Source organism: Halichoerus grypus, chromosome 7, assembly GCF_964656455.1.
Source record: "Halichoerus grypus chromosome 7, mHalGry1.hap1.1, whole genome shotgun sequence".
Classification (NCBI taxonomy): Eukaryota; Metazoa; Chordata; class Mammalia; order Carnivora; family Phocidae; genus Halichoerus; species Halichoerus grypus.
Window position 1 is genome coordinate 32,147,811 of NC_135718.1, and position 23,946 is coordinate 32,171,756.

A 23,946-nucleotide genomic window follows, 5' to 3' on the forward strand; every position below is an offset into this window, starting at 1 on the left:
AATTTTTAAAAATTGTATGAATGGACACATTTCAGGTGGATCTTTGTTTACTTTTTTCAAAATCTGCATCCTTTTTGGCCAAATATTACTCTGCAGATTCAGGTCTGAATCTCTTGGTCTGGCTATTTTATTTTTAAGATTTTATTTATTTTATTTTAGAGAGAGTGTGTGTATTTGAGCAGTGGGAGGGGCAGAGGGAGAGGGAGAAGGGGAGAAGCTGAGTGTGGAGCCCGACACGGGGCTCGATCTCACGACCCTGAGATCATGACCTGAGCCGAAATCAAGAGCCAGACACTTAACTGACTGAGCCCCCCAGGCGCCCCTTGGTTTGGCTGTTCTTTCTCAAAAGTTTTGCATTTTTAATGAAGATTTAAATGTGGTATCACCAGGGCGCCTGGGTGGCTCAGCCGGTTAAGCGGCTGCCTTCGGCTGAGCTCATGATCCCAGCATCCTGGGATCGAGCCCGACATCAGGCTCCCTACTCAGTGGGGAGCCACTTCTCCCTCTCCCTCTGCCTGCCACTCTCTTTCTCTGTCAAATAAATAAATAAAATCTCTAAAAAAAATAAACGTGGGATCACCAAGATGTATAGAGTTAGTAAGTTTTGACCTCAGATGTTGTCACTTTCCATTATGATTTCATGATCATAGAAGTTCTGAAATGTGCTGACATTTCCATTTTATTTTACTGTTTTTCTCTAGAACACCGAGAGATCAAAAGACTGGTACAAGACCATGTTTAAACAGATCCACAAACTAAACAGAGGTACTGATTTTCATTTGTAGAAGCTATGCTGTGTTCATATGTTGACTATTGTGATGAGGACTTAAACTTGCTTTGCTAGGATGTCAGAAGACTGGGCCCTACGCTCAAGTCATTGGGCACCAGCCTGCCTGAGCCCAGCCATACGCCTGCAGAGCAGAGCACGGAGGGAACGCTTGTGCTCTGCCTCACAGGTGGGATTTGAGGTCAGCTCTCAAATCCTCCCTCTCAGATGTTGTGGGCTGCAGCAGGTTGAGCCCAGCACTCCACCTGTGCTCCAGCATCTGCCTGCCCGGGATGTGAGCAGTTCTGACTCCCACCTGCTTCCAGCTTTAGGTGCAGCCCCCCGTGTCAGCCCATGACTGCCTTGTAGGCAGAGCAAGTTGAGAAAGCCCTGAACTGGGAGTGGAGAAAACTGGTCTCACCTGGATTTAGTCCCCTAAGCACTCATGTGACTTTGGGCTAGTCACATACCTCTCTGCATTCAACCCACTTCCCTTCCTCCAAGGGATGTTGCAGGGTCCAAATGAGAGCAAATTCTGCCTTAGGAAGTAGAGTGCATGGTGCACCTGTAAGGTGGTGGTAAAATGAAAAATAATCTGCCCCAACTGGGAGCCAGCATTTGGCAGGTAGCCCTGAGAGTCAGTCAAGAGCTGACACACCAAAGCCCGCTCAAGCTTGAAGAGAAGTGCTTCTGAATCAGAGGCCCACTGGGCTATCAGCAGGTGATCCAGCATGGTGGGAGAACCCCAGGCCGGCGCTCAGGTAGCTCATGACCCCACCAGCTCCCATCCGCCTGTGCTGCCAGTCAGCTGATGGGGATGCAGCTGCACCATGGGAAGGGTACCACTCCTACCATGGGCAGAGCATTCTGTTGTTCCCTGGGGCCAAATCCAGTCTGGCCGCCTAGCACAGATGACACATGAAGGCAAAGAGAAAGCATTCTGGTCGGTGTCGGCCTAAGCCGCAAATAACCGGTCTTTCCGATTAGCTGCAAATGCCAACTAACATCACTGTTAATGAGCTCCTACAATGAGTTCACAATGAACCTGGCTGTGCCTCTCTTCAAACTCTTTCAGAATACTGAGATGTTCAGTGTTTAGTGTTTCTAAACCAAGAGTAAATCCACTGTGGTTGGGTGGATGAGCTCAGTCATGGTGGTGATGCCAAAGGCTGGGTCTCTGATTGGGTGATGTCAGTTCTGTTGGTCACTTCCTCGAGCTGATGTCCATCTCCCCCAGCACTCTGTGTCTCTCTCACCTTGAGACCTGGCTTTGGCAGCCCAAATGCCAAGCCACAGGTGCATATGTGAACAGTCTGTTATTCTGTGCCACAGGCAACATCACTTCTCTCCTGTTAGAGGGATTAACTCAACCCAAATTACAGGTTCTAAACAAAACCAGCTGCCCTAATGGTAGACAGAGATGTGTAAAAAATTGAGAATCCACTGGTTTATTTGGAAACTTGAAGCTTTGTGCTAAATCCTTCTCGCTTACTAGAGCCTGTGTATATGTAATTCTTTGTCCAAGAGGAAAAATGATACTGTCTTTTTAGATGTGTCTCAGTAATTCAGGCAAAAGGACTGGATTTTTAAAAGCAATCTGAATTTCTTTCATATCACTAGTGAAGCTTAGTATGTTCCAGAATTCAAGGAGCCTGAACTGTGTGTGGATCCCTATTCGTTCATTCTCTCCATTTGTATCTTCCTCTATTCTCTCTCCCAAACTTCTTCCTCTGCCTAGACACTCCTGAAGAAAACCCTTATTTCCCTACGTACCAATTCCCTGAACTTCCTGAAATCCAGCAAAATTCTGAAGGTACCATAAACTTAGACAGTGTATCTGTTGTCCTAGCCTTAAATTAATTCTTATAGTTCCATTCTAGGAATAAGATTTGGCTTTTAGATTTTGTTTTTATAGTCCTTTTTGGTTGGTGAAAATTTTATTTCACTCATTTGCATGATGTGCTGTATTAAAATAACTAAGGCCTTTCTAATTCATTAATCTCGTGTTAAGTGTGATGCCGTGTGCTTTAATAACACTAAAGTAGGTAATCGTTCAAAAGAATCAGTTGTGGGATTTGTCAGTTCCTTCACTTCATGGTGGGTAGTTTCAAAATCCACTGCTTTTCTCTGCTACAGAGGACAATCCTTACACTCCTACCTACCAGTTTCCAGCATCTACTCCTAGTCCTAAATCTGAAGGTAATTAAAGGAAAATCATGTGCCTCTCTTTGTACTGGTGATGTTACTTTCTCCTTCACCTTGGGGTTTTTTCTGGTGGCTAACGGGCTGTCTCCCAAGCATTTGCTTCCCCCATCCTTGTGTTTTGTGGTGGAGTCTTGCTCCTCGCTGACTGTATGACCCGAGTCTATCCAGATGGATTTTAGTACTGGTCCCTTGGAGTTTACATGATTAATGGGGCAACCAGTGTAGCTTAGTTATAATGCTTTGAACATTTGGGGCTCTGGGAACAGCTGCCAGTATTTGGGGTGGTCTCATGGTGCTGGTGGCTGGGCAGTGACGTGGGGAGGCGGTCATGATGGCCGACGGGCAGCAGGTGGACACACCTGCTGTCAACAACAGACAGATTACCTAGTTTCTGTATGTGCTGTAACAGTCACTGGGCCCCTCACGGATCTTCAGGGTGTATCTCCTTGGTAGGGAATTCCCAACGAGGTATCCAGGTGTGAGGTCCGTTCATGGTGGGAGATGATGTCTCTTGAAAATAAGGGTTTTGGCCAAGCTAAAAAATGTTTCATGAAATTGCTGGCTAGGAATTTGGACCTGCTGGGAAGGATGGTCACACTTGTATCTAAGAGCAAAAAATCTAGGTGTCGAAGAAGGTTCTAAAAGGTAAGTTAAAGGCACCATCCTGAGAGCTACCCTAGTCCCAGGGATTATCTGATCCTTGGGTGAGTGACCCAGAAAGAGGGGCGTGGAAGGGAGTTTACAAGAGGAAATTTCATTAAATGCTCTTCGAGGATGAGATGTTGAGCTCTCTGAACTTATTTGATTAGTACTGAGCATTAGTACCATGCATTGTCCTTGGAACTGAAAATAGTACCATGAATAAGATATATCCTCTGTTCTCAAAAGTGCACATCCAGCAGAGAGACAAGGCCCCTTCCTTGCTCTGTGTCCAGAGTGGTGGCAGTTGCAAGAGCATGTGTCCAGAAGGCCAGAGGAAAGCTTGCTGGTGCAAAGGAGCTCCTCAGTATATATCTGGAGAATGTTGATGAGTGGGGCTTTGGACCATGGTACCATAGTTCTTTTTTCAAGATGCAGCCCTGTCCCACCTCCTCGGTATTTCTCTGCTCTAATTAGCTCAGCAGACTGTCCTCCACAACCCTTCTCGTCACTGGTAAAATCGTGCATTCGCTCATTCATCAAACTCTTACTGATTGCCTCTCATATATGAAAGGACGTCCTGGGATGTATTAGATACAGTTTTAGTTAAAATACCAGATTCCATTTTGGCTCTCCCTTTGATGGTTTCCAGCCATTTCATATCTGGGTTTGGAAGAAAAGTCTACCAAACAAACCCAGCTTCCAACTCGATGCTAATGATTTCATTGTTATCAGTGACCACCTCACTTCCAACTCGATGCTAATGATTTCATTGTTATCAGTGACCACCTCACTTCCAACAAGAATCTCTCTGGTGTGTGATAACCTAGTCTATTTATCCTGGGGTGCTGATTCTAGCCAAAAGCGTTGCTTAAGAAACAATTGACTGAGCTGAGTGAGGGAGACATTTTATTTTTTTAGGGTGATTTTGACGAAATGCGATTTTCGGTTGGTGCTTCATTTGGACTTGAGAACCCAGCACCAGGCTCCCTTCTGGGAAGATGACAAGTGCATGGAAAGCGTGAAGGCATAGTGTCCCATAGGCAGAGGAAGGCCCCCTGGAGAAGTCCTGTGGAGAAGCAGAGACTCCGTCAGACTGGAAGAATGCCGTAGGCCTGCCACGGGCAGTGCTGGCAGCTTCCACGGTCAGCCTGTTGGTCTGAAGACGGGGTTTCGTGGCCTCACACACGCAGCTGCCACGTCGTCAGCTGCCACGCCTAGCAACCCTGGCTAACAGTGACGTCTGCTTTTTGGTACACATCAAGTCAGGCTCAAGAGGGAATTGGGGTGATTTGGCCTTGAGGCATAAACAGTAAGGGATGATATGGTAACCTGTCACCTAGAATGTAGGAAGCAGACCTTAATATTTTTTATTTTCAAAGACCAAAGAGGATGAAATTGTCGTAAAGGATAAAAAGGGGGAAAAATTAGTTTGAACATAAAAGATTAATAATAACCAAGGTGATTAGGCTTTAACACAAGTGTCTAAGAAGTCTTCTTCCCCAGAGATCTTTTAAAAATAGGGTGGATTTCATCTCACCCCTGCTCCTGCTGCAGATGACAGAGCCAGACACAGACCACAGACGTATTCAATCACATGAAGGCTCTTTACAAATGAGGGAAATGTTTGATCTAGATCACTTTAAAGAATCTTTTTTTTCTTTTTTTTTAAGTAATCAGAGATTCTCTGGCTTGTGGTTGTGATGTCTGTGAGCTTTGGTAGGTCCCCCTCAGCCCCGTGCTTCTGGGCTCTGCACGCCCTTCTTAACGTGGAAAATATTTATGCCTTTCAAAGAAAGGTGTTAAGGACAAATTAGCACCTAGCCATAGATTTTAATGAGCATTAAAAAATAGCCCGCTTTACTGAGAAATATGAGCTGTCATTCCAGAGTCTGTCCTCTGCAAGGAGACTGTTGTTGCTGCAGGTTTTTTTGTTTTGCTTGAGCTCAGAATTTGAAACTAGAATTATTTGCAATAAACCTATCAAAACCTAGCCTAAGGGCCGCTTCCTCCGTCTAAATTCTAGTTGCATATACAGTATAAAAAAAAAATATTTCTAAGTGTCTGAAAGCTGATTCTCCTGACTAGTAAAAGACTACGGGAAAGTTTGTTTATGCCGGCTTAGCAACCTTTTTTCCCCCCAACTATAATGAAAAAGCAAACTTGTCCAGGCTTTCAGAAGATAAATAGAATTATCACGTCTTAACTTGTGAAGTTTAAAATGTACTTGAAAAGAAACCTGTAAACTCCCAACAGGGAGCAGTCCCTTCTAATCCTTTTGTGATCTCTGAGACCACTCTGGGACAGGAGCGGATTGCTCTTTGTTTCATGAGGTAGTGAGGAGAGATTGGGGCTAGGGAACTGAGGAAGAGCAGAATGAATTCAGGAGACTGACTTCTTGAAATTTCACTATGTACCTCGGTCACTAGAAAGCTTATCAAAAATAACTTACCAGAAATCCTTTGGGAATAACTTTCAAGTAAGGCTGAGCAAATGAGTATGACTTTCTTTTTTTTCTAACCTTCACTTGACCCACCCTCTCCTCCCCATCATTCCTTCCTCTGTGACCCAAAGCTACTTGTCTGTGAATTCCATTCTGTTCTCTCTCTTAAAGGCGGAGAGATGTCCTTCTGTACCATCTGAGATGTCTGGTTAGAAAGATTGGGGGGGTGGGGAGAGAGACCGTTGACAGCGACCAGAGCCAGCCCCACCCACCGCCGCACCCAGACGTGGAGGGGCTGCTAGGGTGGGTCTTCAGACCCGCTGCTGCGGCCTCATCCCCTGCCTCCTGCTTTAGGAAATAGCAGTGTGGTGGCTCGGACCTCAGCAGCTCACAGGCATGATTCCATTAATAATAATAATAATAATAATATTAATAATAACAACAATAGCATAACCACCACAGCGCCTGCTGCGACCACCATTTATTGAGCCCTTACTGAATACAAGGCCTCACATGTTATTATTATTATAAGAGCAAAAGGAACCCCACAAGGTAAGTCCTCATTTCATCAATAAAGGGTGTAAGGCTCGGGAAGGCTAAGTAATTTGTGCAAGATCACACAGTAAGTAGCAGAAGCAGGTTTTAAACGCAGATCTACAGGGCCCCCAAGCATGGGCTCTTTCTTACTCTGTTCTACTGCACTGCTGATTCCTTTACCTCTCCTGCTGCACCCTGTGGTCTTGGCTGACCCTCTCTGACCCCTAACTCCAGGCGCCAATGTCTCCCGGGATGGCATGTGGGGGTATGCAGTTAGGAAACGTCCCCAAGTGATTTGACACATGGCCAGGACTGAGAACCACTGGAATGGAGGAGACCACCCTTCCCACCCTCCAAGAAGGAGAAGATACTCGCCAGTGCAATCCAAGGGAATGGGGATATAGAATTGGGGTGGTGGGGGGGACTTTAGATTCAAAAGAGCTAGCCTTCCCGCTCTGAACATGGCCAAATGATGTTGGCTCTCTTGACATGCTTTGTGTCCACAAAATGGCCACGCTTTTCAAATGACGCCTCCGAATCAGCACAAAACCAGGTATCTGATGTGTTATTCCATGGTCCGTGGCCTGTGAGAATACTTTTGGCCATGTCAGGATCAAGGGCTGTCCTGTCAGCCAAGGGGGAAGTTCCAGAGACCAGCTTTTCCTCTTGCTTTTGGATGCTCCTTCCACCAGTGTCAGGCCAATAGTGACCACTGCCACCTTCTGGTGAAGTGTCTCAAGGCATCCCCAGGGCGTGGTGACAGATCATGCCATAGTGGTCTGTCTCATGGACCTTTCTCCTCATTCCTAGATGAGGATGCGCCAGGACAAAGATTTGGGAGGCTGATTTCTCCCAGGCACATCTGTATTTGAGTTAAAATAATCCTCTACTGGCCTTACAGGATTTCTAAGAATAGCCTCATTTTGCCTGAGTTCAAGCAAGTAGTTGTATCGTGAAGATGCCTGGCCAGGCTCTGTGTGCCTCCTGTCCCCACTGCAGCTCGCACTGCCCAGGGGAGGCGGGGCCCGGCTGCCCGCGGCGGTCCCCTTTGCTCTCCTGAGGACAGCCGGGCAGGAGGGCTCCGCCCGGCAAGTGCAGTCTTAGAGCAGCCTGCAGGATAGTTGCGAGAGCGTGCGGTTACACCCTCTCCACCTCCACGAGCCAGGAACGCTGCTGGAGGTGAGGACGGTGAGTCTCCTTCCAGCCCGCTGGTCCTGCCCTTACTTCTTTCCTTCTCTGTCTTGTTCTCTTCTTCAGATTCTTTTTTTTTCCTGTATTTTTTTCTGTAGCTACTCTATACCCTTTGTGGATCTTTTTTTTTTCCCTTCCTAATCCCTTAAGATTTGCCTTTAACCAGAACATAGGCAGCTTTGGGAATGTCTCCCCGGGCTCCCTGGACTATTCCTGACCACCTTGCCCCGTATCTCCTTTTGCTGATTCTTCCTCCGATCCCACCCAGACTTTGTCACCACTTCTGTATACATCTTTTTCTTTGAATATTTTTGTTTGTGGGGTGAGTGTGTGTGTCTATCTTGACTCCTTTATCCTTTCTCTTCCGAAGTGTGTGGAATGAAGTAGAAGGAATTAATTTGAGCAGTAGAAAAAGGTTGTGTCAAAAATGAGCCCCTGATGTTAGGAAAATAATTTTAAGTTTAAATGCCTAAGAAATGCATAAAATTAAAATTTAATTGATAAAGGCACATGATTATGTAAATACTGCTTTTTGTGCATCTCATTTTAGTCAGTTACATATTTTTTATAAAATAATCATTCTCAACCAGCACTTGTTCCAGTGTTTCTAAGATTGTTATAAATTCTCAAGAAAGAAACCCCCCAAATCCAGGAAAAGTCTTTTTTAGAAGTTCATTTAAAGTCACTGTGGTTGAAAGAGCAATTATGTGCTTCCCGGCAGTTTTAGGAGAATAGCCGTCCCCAAATCGAGCCTCCAAGGATAGATTGCCAAAGCCTAGAGGGCAGTCGCTGGTGTGTAAACATCGGAGCCCAGCAGGGGCCTTTGGGTTCCAGAAGTGGATTGTTCACCCTGAGTAAATCCCGCTGAGCCTTAGAGCTTCCTGGAAGTCGCTGGCACCGGAAGTTCTGGGTGTCACTGCCAAGGCTCCGAGGGGCACCGTCAGCATGTGGCTTCACCACGAACAGCAATCACAAGATCCCAGCTCAGCTGAGCCCCCTAAGGCGCAGTTTTAAAGAACCCGTGGAGAAACCATAAAGGCAGGATTTCAGACACAGACAATGTCTGTGTTCACAAACAGCTTGAAAAACGTTTCATTTACTGTGTCTTAGTTGTGCTTAAAAACATACACTCCATTGGCTAGCTCTAGTGTGCAGAAATGCAGAAGGGTGATCCTTGTACCCAGTTTTCCCATTCATTGGTATTTTTAACTTCATACCCATCTACCCCAGTGTGGACTTAGCCTGCCAGGAGAAGGGAGCAAGAGAAACAGCAAGTAGATGATGTAGCAAGAGTGACTCGGCTTTACCCATTGTCCCTAGAAACCAGCAAAAAACTAGAAGTGGGTAACTCAGAAAACTTGCTTAGGGGGGCACCTGGGTGGCTTAGTTGATTAAGTGTCTGCCTTTGGCTCAGGTCATGATCCCAGGGTCCTGGGATCGAGTCCCGTGTCGGGTTCCCTGCTCGGCAGGGAGTCTGCTTCTCCCTCTGCCTCTCCCCCGCTTGTGCTCTCTCGCTTGCTCACTCTCTGTCAAATAAATAAATAAAATCTTTAAAAGAAAAAGAAAGAAAACTTGCTTCAGCCTCACCAGGGAGGCGATGATGCAGAAAAAGAGAGCAAAGGCTACAAGGGCTGGAAGTCAGTCTGGCCAGCACCGTAGTGCACGACTTGAGTTTCAAAACAACACCCTCCCCTGCCTCTTCCACAATAAAAATTGTAGAAGAGCCACAGTTTTTCCCACGATGGGGTAGATGAGGCTAGGGTGAGGAATAGGACAAAGCCCCCATCCCTGTCACAGGGCTTTGAGGCAGCACAAGGAGGAAGGGAGTCAGAAAGACCTTGGGTCCATTCCTGCTTTGTCCTTTTCTCACTGTGTGGCTAAGGGCAAATTCTCTTAACTTCCCTGGGCCTCCTTTTCTTATCTGTGAGATGAGAGATGTACGTGCCTCCAGGAGCTTTCTCGAGGATTGACTGAGATGATGTGAGTAAACTACCAGCCACTGTTCGGCACTTAATGGAAACCGTGATTGTTTTTATTCATAAGCAGAGGTAAAATTTTCTTACATTAGATTTGTAAGACAAACATCAACAATTAAAGTAGATTTTGCATCCCCTGGGACCTGCCCTGATGGCTAGTGTTCAGCTGAATCCGTGGAACTTCAGTCTGCCGTCTTCAAAGGCGAACTGAAATCCACATGTCGGACTCAGATGCCGTGGACACAGAAATGAAGAGCTTGCTCCCCCAGAGGGGCTCCTGCCCTGCGTTGGCCGTAGCTGGGTGACTTTGCTTTTCCTATCTCCGTCAAATAAGAAGTAGCTTTATTTTATTTTTATTTTTTTTAAAGATTTTATTTATTTGACAGAGACATGGCGAGAGAGGGAACACAAGCAGGGGGAGTGGGAGAGGGAGAAGCAGGCTTCCCGCAGAGCAGGGAGCCCGATGCGGGGCTCAGTCCCAGGACCCTGGGATCATGACCTGAGCTGAAGGCAGACGCTTAACGAACTGAGCCACCCAGGCGCCCCAAGAATTAGCTTTATGAGCGTTTAGTCATTCCAACGTCTGTTGCCTTCACCCCTATTTTTTTCTCCTCTTACTTTTCAAAATACATAAATTATTTAACTCCCCAAGCTGTGCTATTTTTTTTTCCATCTTATAAGAACTATTTCTCATTTTCTTCTAACAAATCTTCCAGATTTCTGCATAAGGAAGCTCTGGGGAGAAAAAAGTGTTTAAAGAGCTTAGGCTTTAAACATTTTTTTTTGAATATTTAAATGCCATGTTTCCCCCATGAAAACGTTGCTTCTTACCCCAAGAACCAGGTAACAGTTACAAACTAATCCTGACCTACTGTCTACGGATAGGCTGTCATTCCATGATTCAGAGATACAGGGTTTTGAGCTAAAATGCTAGGCTGGATTTTAAGCAGTACATACATTGGTTCCTAAGTAAGCTAATTTCTCATTTGGCAACCACCATTTTTCCAGTCAAATCTCTACAGTCAGAGCTGATTTTTAGTTTTCTTTGACATCATGGCATTTTCAGCAGAGTAATCAGAAGTTCTATTAAAAAACAAAAATAGGCAAGACAAAATTCTTCAGAAAAGTACTCCAAAAATACATTTTACCTCTTCTGCCCTATTTTCAGAAATTAACGTAAATCACCTTGCACATTGCATGTATAGCAGGGCAAGTCTTGTTCAACTTTGATATCGACTAGTTCTTATCCTTGAAGCGGAAGGAGGGAGGGAGGGAAAGATAACTTGGTACCTAATACCTTTCCTTTATTTGTTTGGGCCGGGGGGAGACCTGGAACAGATAAAAATAGGGAGAGGAGAGGAGGGACTAAGAAGGGCTGCCAGAAGGCATCTGGGTGGGTCAGTCTGTTGAGCGGCTACCTTCGGCTCAGGTCGTGATCCCAAGGTCCTGGGATCAAGTCCTGCATCGGGTTCCCTGCTCAGTGGGGAGTCTGCTTCTCCCTCTCCCTCTGCCGCTCCCCCTGCTTGTGTTCTCAGTCAAATAATAAAATATTTTAAAAAGGGAGGGGGCTGCCAGAGAAGCTGTCTTTGAATAATACTCAAGATAATAGCAGTGTTTTATTTATACTTCACAAAATATCCCAGCCTTTCTTGCTCTGAAACTTAGAATGATTTGCAGAGAGATAGGACTTGATTAACACTTAGTCAACATGTGACATTGGAGTCTTTGGCTTGCGTTTGCAGGTTACTTCATGTTTTTTGTTAAAGCTGGCACAGATTTTAAGGGAAGGAGTTGGGTCTTCATTTCATCCTCAAGAATTCTGAATTCGGGTTGGCAAGATACTAGAAAACAGGACAGGCTGACTGATGCAGCCTGACTCTTGTTGGAGAAGTGCTTTGGTGGGGGGGGATTATCACGGGCGTAGTGACTAAATATCCTGCATTCTCGGGACAGTTCCAATTTAAAAATCCGTTTCGGTAAATGTCCGTGTGCTCTCGTTTTGAGTTCAGGGTGGCTACTTCCATGAGGGGCTCAGCTCTCATCTCGGTTCCGCAAGTGTCCATGTCCCGGGGTTCTCTGTACTGTGGGACGTGTGCCTTGCCCTTGCAGAGCAAGCCCACAAAACCCTGGGACTTGGCTGGTTCCGGAGTCACCGTTTAGACACTGAGCCCAGGCAGTACGTTTGCAGAGCAGACCTGTCAGCTCGTGCTGTGTCTCGAGGAAAGCAAGCTACTCAAGCAACTAGGTTGAGGTGGAATCAAAGCAAGAGACTAGGAGGGTCTTCTCAGCCTGTTTCCTTAGCCGCAGCTCCTCTTTGGTGAATGGTATTGTGTATGGAACTGCAGCGTATAAAACAGGTCACAGCCGCTGTGGGCAGCTGAAACCGCATCTTTGGGCCTCCCCCAACCCATCCAGTAATGGGCCTGGTGGACTCTGGGGGACTCAGCAGGCTAGACCAGAGACTGTCAGCATGAGCATTCGGGGACCTCTCTCCGCCCCTGTTTCCAGCCCAGGCTGGGGACCCTGTGTTCTCGCTTTGCTTGTGGAAATTGTCTTGAGGAGGACCTTTGGCTATTTGTCCCCATGCTTCCTTGGTGTCAGGTGGCAGTCAACCCCCTGGTGTCATGAGTGGACCTTCCGGACTGCAGGTCGGCAGATCCTGTTTGGTTGGGTGGGCTCTCAGATGGGGTCTGCGGTGGTGTAGCTTCCGGCACTGGGCCCCTCCTCTGTGTGTCGGGCTCCCAGTGTGGCTGGACGCCGGTGCAGGACGGTGCAAGTGGGGGGACATGTCACTTGGTTCCCTTACCTCAGCCAGATTGCTCCTGATTACGTTTTGTTTTGTTCACTAGATGAAGATTCAGATCTATACTCACCTCGGTACTCCTTTTCTGAAGACAGTAAGTGATGTAGAATTTTCTGCTTGCCGGGGAGGAACAGAGGGTGGTAGGTGAGGGAAGACATCTTCCTGTTTTTGGTTTTCCTCAGTTTTTGCAAGTCTTTTGTACCCACTTTTCTTCTCCAGCAAAATCTCCCCTTTCTGTGCCTCGCTCAAAAAGTGAGATGAGCTACATCGACGGTGAGAAGGTGGTTAAGAGGTCGGCCACACTTCCCCTCCCAGCCCGCTCTTCCTCACTAAAATCAAGCCCAGAAAGGTAAGTGCTCCCTCACCCACAATCAGCTCTGAGAGTTAGGGCTCTCATCCCCAAGCTACCACTGAAGTGCACTCCCTCTGCTGATCAGGCAGCCTTAGAGGCAAGAGTCACAGACCCAATTTTGAATCCCTGTGACTTATCCTCAGTCTCAGTGTCCTCATCTGTTAAATGGGGATACATTTTACGTTCATAGGGATGTTGCGAGGATAAAACGAGATAATGCATATAACATTTCTAGTAGTTCCTGGCTCACAGTATGGGCTTAGTGAACGTTGGCTATAATTTTTTTTTTAAAGATTTTACTTATTTAATTGACAGAGAGAGACACAGCGAGAGAGGGAACACAAGCACGAGGAGTGGGAGAGGGAGAAGCAGGCTTCCCGCGGAGCAGGGAGCCCGATGCGGGGCTCGATCCCAGGACCCTGGGACCATGACCTGAGCTGAAGGCAGACACTTAATGACTGAGCCACCCAGGTGCCCCAAATGTTGGCTATAATTATCATGACTTTACCCTTCTCACAAGAGAAATCTTAACTGTTTAAAATTTGTCATGTGTTTTCATACTCTTTGTGCATTCTGACAGGGTCATACCAGAGAATATGATTTTAAAATGAAGCCACACTTACCTTTTTTAAAGACTTTATTTATTTGAGAGAGAGAGAGCACACACACATGCATGAGCGAGCAGGGGGAGGGCCAGAGGGAGAGAGAATCTCAAGCAGACTCTGTGCTGAGCACAGAGCCTAATGCAGGGCTTGAGCTCAAAAACGATCCTGAGATCATGACCTGAGCCAAAATCAAGATGACTGACCCACCCAGGCATCCCAAAGCCACACTTATTAATAATTATGCAATGTGTATCATTGAAAGATAAGGCTTGGAGTGGTCCTAAGGTTGGTGTTCGTCATCTCCTAATGGCTGTGCTGAATGACCCACTTTTCTCTATTGAGTTCTTATTCCCGATGGAGCAAACTTTTATGCCATCTGGACTGGTGTCCCATGCATCTTCAGGCTCCCTCTTTCACCACTTCCCAACAAGGCTCTGACCAAACTATTTTTTTTCCTCTAAGTACACACTCAGTTTCACCCCTCCATACCTTTTCCATCTTCATAGACAAATGAGTGGCTGAGTCCCACACATAGGCAAGTGGCATCTGCCTGAGGGTTTTGATAATTAATTTGAAAGGAAGGCTGGGTATACCCTTAAGTCTTTGTGGGTACACACTCAAGTGCATTCATCAAGCATCTGCTGGGTACATTCTGTCGCAGATTGAACCAGATGCTATGGGGGAATATAAGCATATATAAATCACTGTCCCTGCCTTCGAGAAGTTTGTAGCTTTGCAGGAAAAAAGTAACTATAGTCACAGTGCAAAATGCCATACTGTACATGCCTTAAAAATTTCTCAAGAACTTCCAAGGGTTCACGTATCCTCTGGAACCCATTGCTGGCTCACGTTACGTATCTACACCCAAGGCTGTGATTTGGGTGACTCCTGGGGCAGGGTCTGGAATAGAGAGGAACGTGGTTATTAATTGCAGATCACATTTATTCAGTGCTTACACCATGGGCCTGGTGCTCTGCTAAGTGATTTACATGCACTGTCTCATTTAATCCCTCCAGTATCCCCATTTTGCAGATGAGGAAACTAAAGTAGCCGTGGGTGAGGTGTTTGGCTCAGCTCACCAGGCTGGCGAGTGCTGTAGCAGGGACTGGAACCACTTCTGACGGGCTCCAGGACCTTCGTTCTCTCCCACTGCGCTAGCAGGAGTGGGAAGCACAGGCATGTTTGGGAAACGATGAGCTCCTGAGAGGAGAGCAGGCTTTGCTGCCGCTGTTCCCCACGCTTCTCCTCGTTCTCTGCGCGTCCGGTGCCCGGTTTTGAGCACAGGACACCTCAAGCCTTTTGTGAAGCCAACACGGAGATGTAACTGGTTATTTTGAGAAGGAAACCAGCTCAACTAAATGCTTCGCGCAGAGTCCGATTTTATGCTTCTGATACAAAAATTTCTTGATTAGACTGCAGTCCGCCAAAGTCAGACCGTGTCGGATGCCAATTTTCATGAACATAGCTCTAATAGGATTTTCTTTCTCCAGAAACGACTGGGAGCCCCCAGATAAGAAAGTGGATACAAGGAAATACCGTGCAGAGCCCAAAAGCATTTACGACTATCAGCCGGGCAAGTCTTCTGTTCTGACCAACGAAAAGATGGTAATGTGTATATTAAAGTTCTTTTGTCTCCCCTGCCGTGTTCTTTAATCTGGATGCATTGTGCGCTTGGATTATATTCTTTCTCCCCTGAGATAGACTCTCTCTGTTTCGAAGACAAATGAAAAAATGAAGTATTTTTACCCTTTTCATTTCTGCAGGTGTTTATAAAATGAGTCCTGAGAGTCTGCTTTGAAAGATGCCATATTGAGCTTTGTTGTTCTTTTTGTGCATGATTTGAACTAATTTAAAATGGTCTACTAATGTAAAGATTGATTTTGCTGCTGTCTTTTTAAAAACGTCTAACCGTTAATTTATCAGGCTTACTACTAACTGGACTAAAGTCAGGGTTTTTTTTACGTGACTCTTATTCGAACATGCATAAATTTTGTAGAAGTTACGAGCACCTCATTAAAAGCTAAATAATTAATATGTTGTTGTGACTTGGGAAGAAAAGACCCAGGCTGTTAGAATATGTCTTGTAGGTCTTCCTTTTCTGACAAGTGCACTATGGAGGACGAATTTCATATTCAGTCTGGTTTCTAATTTTCTACACATGTTCACATCGCCGAGCAAGTGCAAGTGGGGGAAATGGCATGTCTGGGCATAGAAGACCACCCTGGAAAAGCGGCTTCTTCTGTGAAATGGGAAAGAATTTTTGCAGACTGATTAGTTTCATATCTGTCCCTCACGCTTCCTTTTATTCACCCTTCGTTAGGAAAGCTGGTTCAGAATTCGGATCACGGTTAAAGGGATTCTCCAAAGCTCTATAAATATTGCAGCCCTCCAGCCATGCCAGCAGGATGGAATTATCATGCTGGGGATTGGTTTTTATTAAAATGCGGTTACCACACTGAGAACAGATTAAGTAGGCCTCTGAAATGCAGGTTCAAATTATTTTCCCTCCACCTCTTCTGCTCTACATGTTTTAAGTAATAATTGATTTGACTTTTACTAAAATAAAAATGTGACATCTTTAAAAGCACAAAGGGAGAAAGTAATTTTAATTAGGAAGAAAGGTCAACAGTTCACAGAAATGCTTTAGGGTTGTCATTCTTTAGCATTTACTGTGCACCACAGTTATTTTAAGCAAAAAGTTCAGAAAGGAGCAGAGAATTTTGCCTCTGACTCCACCCTGCCCTGGGGGTTCTCTCCCTGTTAGAAGATCATACGCACTGAAGTTAGCCTTCCACACACAGGTGTGCCCAGAAAGACAGTCATGTGCTTGGGAACATTCCTGATACTTGAATAACAAGCCAGGGATGCACCATCACGTGTCCACACTTAAATGATGTAGTCCTTTCTTTTTTGAATTTTTTTCCCTGCTGTTTTTGCCACGTGAACAGAAAAGTTGGAATGTGTCCATGTGGCTTGCCTTTTGGCATCCAGTATCCAGTTTGCCAGAATTTGAGGACACCTCACACCCCCACCCCCAACCACCACATACACACACACTTTTGTCTTGTCCTTAACTGTGGATAGGTATGCTAACTAGTGACAGGTATAGAATCTAAATTTGCTCTCAGAAATGCACAACTCCTTTTGAGGGGAAAAATGTTTTTCCAATTTGAAGTACTCCTGTCTGCTTCAGCCTGCCAACTTAAATGGCGACCTCACGGGCACATCTACCCGTTGTTTGCAGGAAGGGTTGGTGGTAGACTTGTAAAGGCTGCCAAAGAGCTTGTCTCATCCTTGGAGTGAACCCAAACCATCACAGGCAGAGGAAACCCTGTGCTACCTTCAGAATCCCCCACAGTAGGTTTACAGCCTTATGACCTCTTCAGCCATGTGGCCAACTCCTATGACATTCTTCATAACTCCCGAGTCCCCCGTCGTCATAGTCTGAGTCCATCGTCTTGTCCTTCAGCCTTGGGATTAGGGATCTAGTGGTCAAGCCCTGCTTTGTCAGAAATGGCCTTTTTCTGGCTTTGTCCCTTTTACTTCCCTCCAGAACTTCAGCTCAATTCAACAGATAGATAGAGAATCACTTTTATGTGCCAAGCCCTGGGTTAGAGGTTGGGGTCCCTGCTGCTCCCACAGGAATATATTGGGAAGGACAGACATTAAAATAGTAATTACAGACATGATACAGATTCGGATGTGTAAAACAAGGGGGTTTCTCCCCAGTACACGGTCACTTTGAGTTCCTTCCTGGCTTTTCACGTTTGTCACTTACCCCTATTTTAGCTCGGGGTCCTCTGCCAACGCAGAGGGTCTGCCTCCTCCTCAGGATTATGAGAAGGGGATGTTACATACTGGACAGAGCACTGGGCTCGGAATTGGAAGATCTGAGTTCAAATACTGACTCTGCCTTCAGCTATCTTGGGGCAAGTCCTTTAACTTTTCAGAGCCTCAGTGTTTTCATCTATAAAATAGAAGTATTGCTTGGCCTGCCAATGTTACTGAAGTACTGAGTATTGAAGTGAGTACTGAGTAGGATTGCATACTCACCGAAGTATCGAATGAGAGAACCACGTGCTGTAAAATGTATAAGAGAATTATATGAACGTTATCAAGTGCTGTGCACATGAACGTACCACATTCAGATTGTTTAATTAAAAATTGAAGCTAGTCTCTGGCTCCCGTCCAAGAAGCAAAACCATCCTCAAGGAGAATCAGGCATTTTTCTGGCAGGTCATCTGCCTTTTCCAAGGATTTGGCCGAGCTGGGGAAAGTAGCCCACAGTAGCAGAGAACTCAGCCTGGCCTTGTGGAATCCACCCTGCCTGCCAGGACGGAGATCGTGCTCTGCGTCTAGAAGGACGTTTCCTATTTGTCCATTCCATAATGGGATCTACAGCTGAGTCGTAAATGACAAAACCGAATGCAGATGTTAGTGCTGTGTGGTGGTACCTCTTTCACTTTCTCCCCAGGCAGCTGCTCTGGGCCCACGCAGTTGACATGCGTCCTGATTCAGTTCTCAGCACAGCGTTAGCCTTCGCAGTAAGAACAATCTGCAAGCAACCTTGGGCAATAAAATGGGCTAATTCTTTCAGGACCGAGTACCAAGACATTCAGGCCATTTCCTGAAAGAGTTGGTACATTTTATTTAAAACAACAACAACAAAAACCTAACCGATTCCCAGGGAGTGGTTATAAATAGTGTTCAAAGATAATAAACATGAAATGGGTTTCATGAAACTCCCACCATGTGAGGATCTAGCATGTCCCAGAGCCTGGACTGTCCCTCCGGAAGAGTTGTGTCCTTCTTGCTGTTGTGCCTCATTTCACTGAATAAATTAAGAATCCTTTTGGAATCCATTATTTTACATCATTTCAGAATCCAGTGAGAAGGAGCACACCTTCTCCTTCGAGATTCAGGCCCCTAAGTCCCTAAAGACAGCTGGAGGAGATTTTAATCTGGATGCAAGGGGGCAGACTCCGTTTCAGGAGACATTTCCCTCTGAGTCCAGCTAACTTATATTCAATGCATGTCACGTAAAGAAAAGTTCTCTGCCACGTCTTCCTCCTTTTAAAACAAAAGTAGGAGTAACGGTGAAGACCCTTCGAAGGATTTTAGAAGAAGGGATTGGTCAGGGTCGCAAAGAAAGTTGACCACCGTTTCTCCAAACTGCCAAAGGCCTGTGAACAGCATGTGAAGAGAAGCGTGCCCCCAAGGAGCTGCTCCGTGAAGCAGTGGCTTGGAAAACGTGGCCACAGGACCTGCCATGTGGCATTGCCCTGAGGGAGTGACGTTTCTTAGATATTGTTTTCAATCTCGGTGCAAAATATACCTTTTCTATTTCATATTGTTGTCGGAAAGATCACCATATCTCTGTCATGTAGTGACTGCCAAGGTATTTTGAAATGTATCTACATAGATGAAATTCATGACGCCATGAGCCCCTCATGCTTTTGTCTGCTGTGAACTTGTATCTCCAGTGTCTGAAGGGAAAACCTGATTTGCTTTCCAGGCATTCGTTTTCCAACTAATTATTTCCAGAAACACATGTGATTCCACAGAGCGAGATGTTAAGACTTTATAAAGATCTGACTCGATATGAAACCCCGTGGAATCAAATGATCAGTCTGTGTGAACCGCCTCTTAGAGTTGCATGAAGTTGAGATATCTGACTTAATTTTTGCAACATAACCCAGAAGTTTTCTCCCCCCTGTTCTGTCGTCTGTCTTGTTCAGCTTTTCCCTCACTTTATTTTTCCCAGTTCTTTAACATTTATTTGTGAAAGCACAAAGTATATTCTGTCTGTATTCCTCCCCCACGGATGCTCGTTTAAAATGTTTTTGCGCTTGTGTCCTCTGTTCTTTACTTACACCATCTTTCACTGTACTGTGTATAGGACATGATTTCTCACCTACTCATGTGCCATTAAAGATGCAGTATTAACAAATTGGCTTTTACAAAGTGTTGGTATCTGCATTTATTTGGAAAACCCTCAAGGCAGCTTTGCAAATAAGTACTAAAACTATACTAGCCAATAAAAATTATTTGCTCTACTCATCTAGCGTAGATGGCTAAATGTTTGGTGTGCTCACCAGGTTATTTGCTCCTCACTAACAGTTCTTCCTAAAGAGGAAATACAGGCTTTCTCTTCTCCCACGATACAGTTATTGAGGAATATGCCCGTATTCCGATCTGTCGTGGAGGGCAGCAGTGCGGTGCAGAATTCTCCATCCGTGGCCCGTGTGCCTTCTGCCTCAGGGCTGAGAATGATTCACTCCCTGCCCCTACCTCCGTTTCTCTGCTTTTTTAAACCCATCCTCTCCCGCCTGTTGTAGCTCCTTGTTTTTGCTGATGTCCATAAAATGGATGATTGCTGCTATTGGATACAGTTTATGCCTGGAAACCACTGCGTCTCTACTGGCCTGTTCCTATGTAATCTCTGCGTAATGTTATCCTTCTCTCTCTTCCATTTCCCTGTCACCAACCCCTATAGAGTCGGGATATAAGCCCAGAAGAGATAGATTTAAAGAATGAACCTTGGTATAAATTCTTTTCGGAATTGGAGTTTGGGAAACCGGTAAGTTTAATAGCTTCAGTGGTTATAGACACCTTTTTAAATAATGCTGTTGATGCATTGTTGCTGCTAAAGAATCAGATCTGTTTGTAAGGAATGCAGGAAGTGGGGGGCAGCCATTTCAGTGGGCAATCGTGGGATTGTCTCTTCTCACTACAACCTGTAAGCTTTCCCGCACTTTACTTCACCAAGAAAGGACAGTGAGCCCTGGAATTATTTCTTGCGAGAAAATCACAGAGAAACAAGACTAAATCATTGCACTAGAAACAGATATCACATACCTTGTAGCTGGCATTGTTTTGTCCTTTGGTTCAATTACTTAACTAGAGTCTTTATGGCAAACTGAAGATAACGCAGGAAAATGCATTACACACTGAGAGGAGCAGCATTGTTACTGCTTTAAAAAGATTTAAGTACATATGCAAAGGAAGTGCCCCAAACAGCCTCTGTATGTAGATGTCATCCACGAATGCATCCCCATTATAGGTGGCTTTGGAGAATGATTTCTAGGAGTTAGTGTAATATTTCCCAAAACTTAAAATGGGATTAGGCTGAATGCTATATTTGCTAGAATTTCCCTGTGATGTCACTGAGTTGCCTTGGCACAAACTGATTTTTGGCACATACATAAGGAGGATTTTCTTAGCCCTCACCCAAAGGTGTATCACCCAGAGGGGAGAGTTGAGTTCATTTTTCCACTGGAGAGGACTAGAAACTGACTTTCAACCTACCAGGCTGATCACAGAGCCGATTTAATATATGCTGGGACTGAAATACTGTCCTTTGCTAACAAATATGGAATTATTTGCAATGACAGATTCAGTAAAACAAACGAATCACACCATAGATTGTTTCATACCTTTCCCTAAAAGTTAATTATCTCAGATGAAACTAATTTAGTTATTTGGCAAAGGAGAAATGGCTAGAAATGTGTGGATTTTGAAGTCTTACTACAGCTGCAAAAAAATTTACAGGTGGAGGAAGTTAAGTGTATAAAGATAAGACATCTTATTTTGTTAGATGTTCGTGTGAAACTTTTTCATTAAGATGAAGACAAAGAGAAATGAAGCGGGTGCTGTGGAATTTCTAGTTTGATTCAGTGAGGCTGAGCTTTGTTAGAAAGTTGAGGCATCTTCTGAGTTAGGAGCACCTGACTTGCAAACTTGCCGCTGGTAGGAACGTTTTCCTCCTGCCTTGTCCTCTGCTAGACGCGGGCGGCTCATGGCCCCCGAGCTGTCCTGAGTGAACAGCGCCACCTAGTGACCAGTGCAGAGGGACGTGTCTAACCTGAAGTCTGCCCACCTTCTCTCCCCAGAGCTGTGGTGCATACCTCGTTTCTCTGTTCTCTCCCTTTTTCTTATTTACCATTCAGACTTCAAAGAAGTCTACCTCAGGCAACCTTCTCCACACTCAAATATTGAACAGTATCTTAACCCTTTTCTTTTTCTTAAAACTTGCTCAATTATCTCACACCAAAAGCTACTTTTGAATTGTGTGTTCCCCTCCCCCCTCTGCCAAACAAACAAAAAAAGACCATGACTGGTATATATAATAATAATGCTATCCTTTCATCAAGGAAAGCAAAAAGCTGTCAGCTTTAAATTATGTGCAATAAAGAGTCCGTGCCATTGATTTTGCAAAGCCTTCTCAGAATCCACACATTTCTAGCCATTTCTCCTTTGCCAAATAACTAATTTAGTTTCATCTGAAATATTAACTTTTAGGGAAAGATATGAAACAATCTTTATAATGTGATTCGTTTATTTTACTGAATCTGTCATTGCAAATAATTCCGTATTTGTTAGCAAAGGACAGTATTTCAGTCCCAGTGTACATTAAATCGGCTCTGTGAACAGCCTGGTAGATTAAACACTGTTTCTGCTGGAAACCATGGTCTGAGCACCGCACAACCAATGCAAACAAATGTTGAGAACACAGTCCATTTGTGTAGTGGGACCTTCCTAGAATTGGTGTCCCTACTCTGTTGTTCTAACTGCCTCTTAATTATTTAAAGACTTAACGGTGCTTTTCCAAAATGCCATTTCCTCTGAGCCATGATGTTCCTTGCAGAGACCTTAGAGTCCTTAAATGAGACTATTTGAGTGGGTCTTTTAAAGTAGTAAAAGATAATACTGTGGAAGACTTGCCCAAATAACTTAATCAGTGCCCATATCCTGAGGAACAGTGTCAAGATGAACGGTTCCTCATGGTCAGAAGCATCCTAAGGGTGAGCTTATCATCCGGTTGAACCAATTTGATGACTGCCTCTTACGGCCAGAGTTGGGGAAGAAGGTGTGGTAGGGAGAAATTTTTTCTTCATTTCTGTCCTACCGTCATCACTCTGGGCTATAGTAAAAATAAGAGAGATAAATCAAAGTGGTGTAAACCACAGAAATTGTTTTGGAAGGCTTTTCAGTCATTCAGAGAAGCAGAATGAAATTAAAACTCCTACCTAATCACGTGGATCATTTTTATTTATTTTTTATTCCACACCAGCTCAGGACCCACTTCCCCCAAGTGAAGCCTGCCAGAACTTGGACACTAGACATTTACCCTGAACTCCTTTCTTCCTCAACTCTTGCACTTAAGCCCACCACCCAGAATGAGCTGAAATTGCAGCACGGTTCTGTCTGTAATACCTTTTAGCTCCGATACGTTGTTGTAGAATATCAAATAATTCAAGACTCCCCGGATCATTTTTGGAAGGATTTAAAACCAATTTAATTTGTAAGCACTGCCTTATTTTTTTTGCAGTAAAGAAAGAAATGAGTAGGTATCCTAAGTGACTTTAAAAAGTCTACTTCTCCAGGGGAAGAGTCCAAGTGTAGTAAGCACTTAAAGATGAATGGTAATTGTTAATAGCACTACTTTACAAATTGCAGAGTACACATACACAGAGACGGCACTACTGACCCATCACTGTCAGTGATGAAAGTCCGTTGGATTCAGATTGCAGATTCATTACTAAGTCCCTTGGATTCAAATTGCAGATTCATTACTAAGAGTCTGGATGTTAGGTTTTTTTCTTTCTCCCCCCTCTAATTTCTGCAGAAATCCATGTGATTTCTAGAAGTAAGCTCAAGGCAAAATGTCACAACGTAAACCAATTTGAATGCTTGCACAGAGTTACAATGATATTTGCACAAAATTCCAGGAGCTACTAATGATCTCATCTTTTTCAGGGGTCATCGTATAAGACATTTCAGGTCTAAATAGGCAGAACAAGAAGGTTTAGTTGGTGGGGGAGAGGTTCAAGAATTACAGGAGGCTTGTAACTTCCAGATGTCCTACCCTCCGAACCCTTCGCTCATTAAATTCACAGTTCTCCTGGCAGTTTTAGGAATGCAGCTCTCATCCTAACTTAGAGTTAAAGGAGAAAAACATAACGCTACAGTCCCGCTGTTCAAATTCAAATTATAAACTGTTCTCTAAGGCAGACGGAAGGGATGGCTGTACCACCAGAAGTATTATCAAAGTCTGGTTAAGCTGTAAATGGAGGTTTAAGTGTTGTCTAGTGGAATTATCTAGTTACACAGTGCATTTATTGAACACCCATTTTGTACCTGGATTTCATTGCCACAAACCACAGAAAGCACATTTTGGTTAAATTTACCCTCCCCTGGCCAAATCTCCAAAGTCACACGTTTATTAAACATGATGAATTTTGCCTTGGAGTAGACTGCTTCAAAAATGTAGAATCTCGGTGTCAATCTTAGTTTGAAAACAACAGTGAGGATGTATGTCAACTATACTTCAATTAAAAAAAAAAAAACAATGAGGAATTTTAAAGTTTTGATTTTTGTTCAAATTGGTGTTAATGCTTTTTTTTTCTTCTGTTTTCTTTTTTTACGT

General features: G+C 44.6%; 1 protein-coding gene across 50 annotated transcripts in view; it reads left to right on the forward strand.

The window, feature by feature from the left end:
- SORBS1 (sorbin and SH3 domain containing 1) overlaps positions 1-23,946 on the forward strand; it is a 224,916-nt gene that overhangs the window by 148,493 nt on the left and 52,477 nt on the right. For 22 of the 50 annotated variants that reach the window (XM_036111654.2, XM_078077319.1, XM_078077329.1 and 19 more), the window contains 7 exons: positions 702-765; positions 2,505-2,579; positions 2,903-2,965; positions 12,607-12,654; positions 12,780-12,909; positions 15,008-15,122; positions 20,014-20,097. In XM_036111654.2, the coding sequence (XP_035967547.1) occupies positions 702-765; positions 2,505-2,579; positions 2,903-2,965; positions 12,607-12,654; positions 12,780-12,909; positions 15,008-15,122; positions 20,014-20,097 (579 nt within the window). The remainder of the gene's footprint in view (positions 1-701; positions 766-2,504; positions 2,580-2,902; positions 2,966-12,606; positions 12,655-12,779; positions 12,910-15,007; positions 15,123-20,013; positions 20,098-23,946) is intronic. The other 28 variants (XM_078077325.1, XM_036111661.2, XM_036111664.2 and 25 more) reach the window with 4 other exon arrangements.